The 1,458-nt window shown below is 57.7% G+C and overlaps 1 protein-coding gene across 1 annotated transcript in view; it reads right to left on the bottom strand.

The window, feature by feature from the left end:
- Positions 1-1,458, bottom strand: part of LETMD1 (LETM1 domain containing 1) — a gene marked incomplete at its 5' end in the record, with an annotated part of 5,081 nt that overhangs the window by 3,228 nt on the left and 395 nt on the right. The window contains one exon of the mRNA XM_010282411.1: positions 1,111-1,197. Coding sequence (XP_010280713.1) covers positions 1,111-1,197 — 87 coding nt within the window. The remainder of the gene's footprint in view (positions 1-1,110; positions 1,198-1,458) is intronic.

Below are 1,458 nucleotides of genomic sequence, written 5' to 3'. Positions count from 1 at the left end.
CCCCCCAAAGCCGGTAGCGCTGCGCGGGGTGATTGTGACCCACGTGCAGGACCCGGCACTTGGCCTTGTTAAACCTCCCACAGCTGATCTGGGCCCATCGCTCCAGCCTGTCCAGACCCCCCTGCAGACCCTTCCCGCCCTCCAGCAGAGCGACGCTCCCGCCAGCTTGGTGTCGTCAGCAAACCGAGGTGCACTCGATCCCCTCGTCCGGATGGTTGATAACAATATTAAACAGAACTGGCCCCAGCACGGAGCCCGGGGGACACCGCTGGTGACCGGCCAACAACTGGATTTAACTCTGTTCCCCACAACTCTCTGGGCTCGGCCGTCCAGCCAGTTCTTTACCCAGCAAAGAACACGCCCGTCCAAGCCACGAGCAGCCAGCTTCTCCGGAATGCTGTGGGAAACGGTGTCATTCATGAGTCAATCGGTTCTGAGAAGGTAAACAACACCCACAGCCTTTCCCTCATCCACTAAGCGGGTCACCTTGTCATAGAAGGAGATTTGCTCCTCCAAAGGCCACGGCGAGCTCAGGAAGGAGCACTCCCGGCCATCGGATCGCTGCCGTGCCCAGCTGGAGCTCCCCCACTGCAGCCAAGGCTCAACAAAACACCTATATCTCCACTCTGTATTATTTTACGCAACGGGAGCTCCCACCCACAGGACACGAAAGCCAGGCACCAGAACTGAAAAATCCAGGGGTTTAGCCCGGATTTAGCTCTGGCAGGAGGACAGCTGGCAGGGAGAGGGATGTTCGAAGCACTACGAAGACAGCTGGGAGGGAATTGTGCAAGGAGGTTTCTCCGGCCAAGCACGCACAGGGCCGTTCCCTGCGTGCCAGGGATTATTTCTCCGCGTTAGAAGAAACAGGGAGCCGGGCAGGTTGCTGGCACGCGGGAGCCGGTATTGCGAAACGATCGCTGGGCTCGTCGGGCTACGCGTATTTTTTATTACAGTGAGAGTTGGAGAGAGGAAGGGAGACCATCTGGCTAGATTTATAACTTTAAAAAAACCAACCCAATTCCATGAAATTTAAGATATCGGCCCAAAGGAGCCCAAAGACCGGGGCCACGGCCAAGCCCTGGCAGTCACCGCGATGCCGGTACTCACATCAGGACGATGACCAAGAAGTTGGCGAAGGGTGGGATGGCGATAACTCCGATGGGAATGGCCTTGATCACGTCCCTGCGAAACTGCCTCCGGAATTAGAAGAAAGAATCAGGATCTGATGCCAAACTCACAAAATTCAGTCAAAATTAACAGCCCCAGCCCCGGCTGCAGCTTCCAAATGCTGCTTTTAGGCAGAGACGGTGCCTCACCCGGAGGAATTGCCCTCTCTGACCCGCCACCGAAGCCCCGCACACAAACTCAAGCCCTTTTTCGCGGGGAGGAAACGTCCCCGGCGGCAGCGGGGAGGCAGTCGGGGGCTGCGGCACTGAAACACAACCCGAGCGCCGC

Source organism: Phaethon lepturus, unplaced genomic scaffold (assembly GCF_000687285.1).
Source record: "Phaethon lepturus isolate BGI_N335 unplaced genomic scaffold, ASM68728v1 scaffold19042, whole genome shotgun sequence".
NCBI lineage: Eukaryota > Metazoa > Chordata > Aves > Phaethontiformes > Phaethontidae > Phaethon > Phaethon lepturus.
The sequence above is the reverse complement of the archived record's forward strand: the minus strand, read 5'-3'. Positions and strand labels throughout refer to the sequence as shown.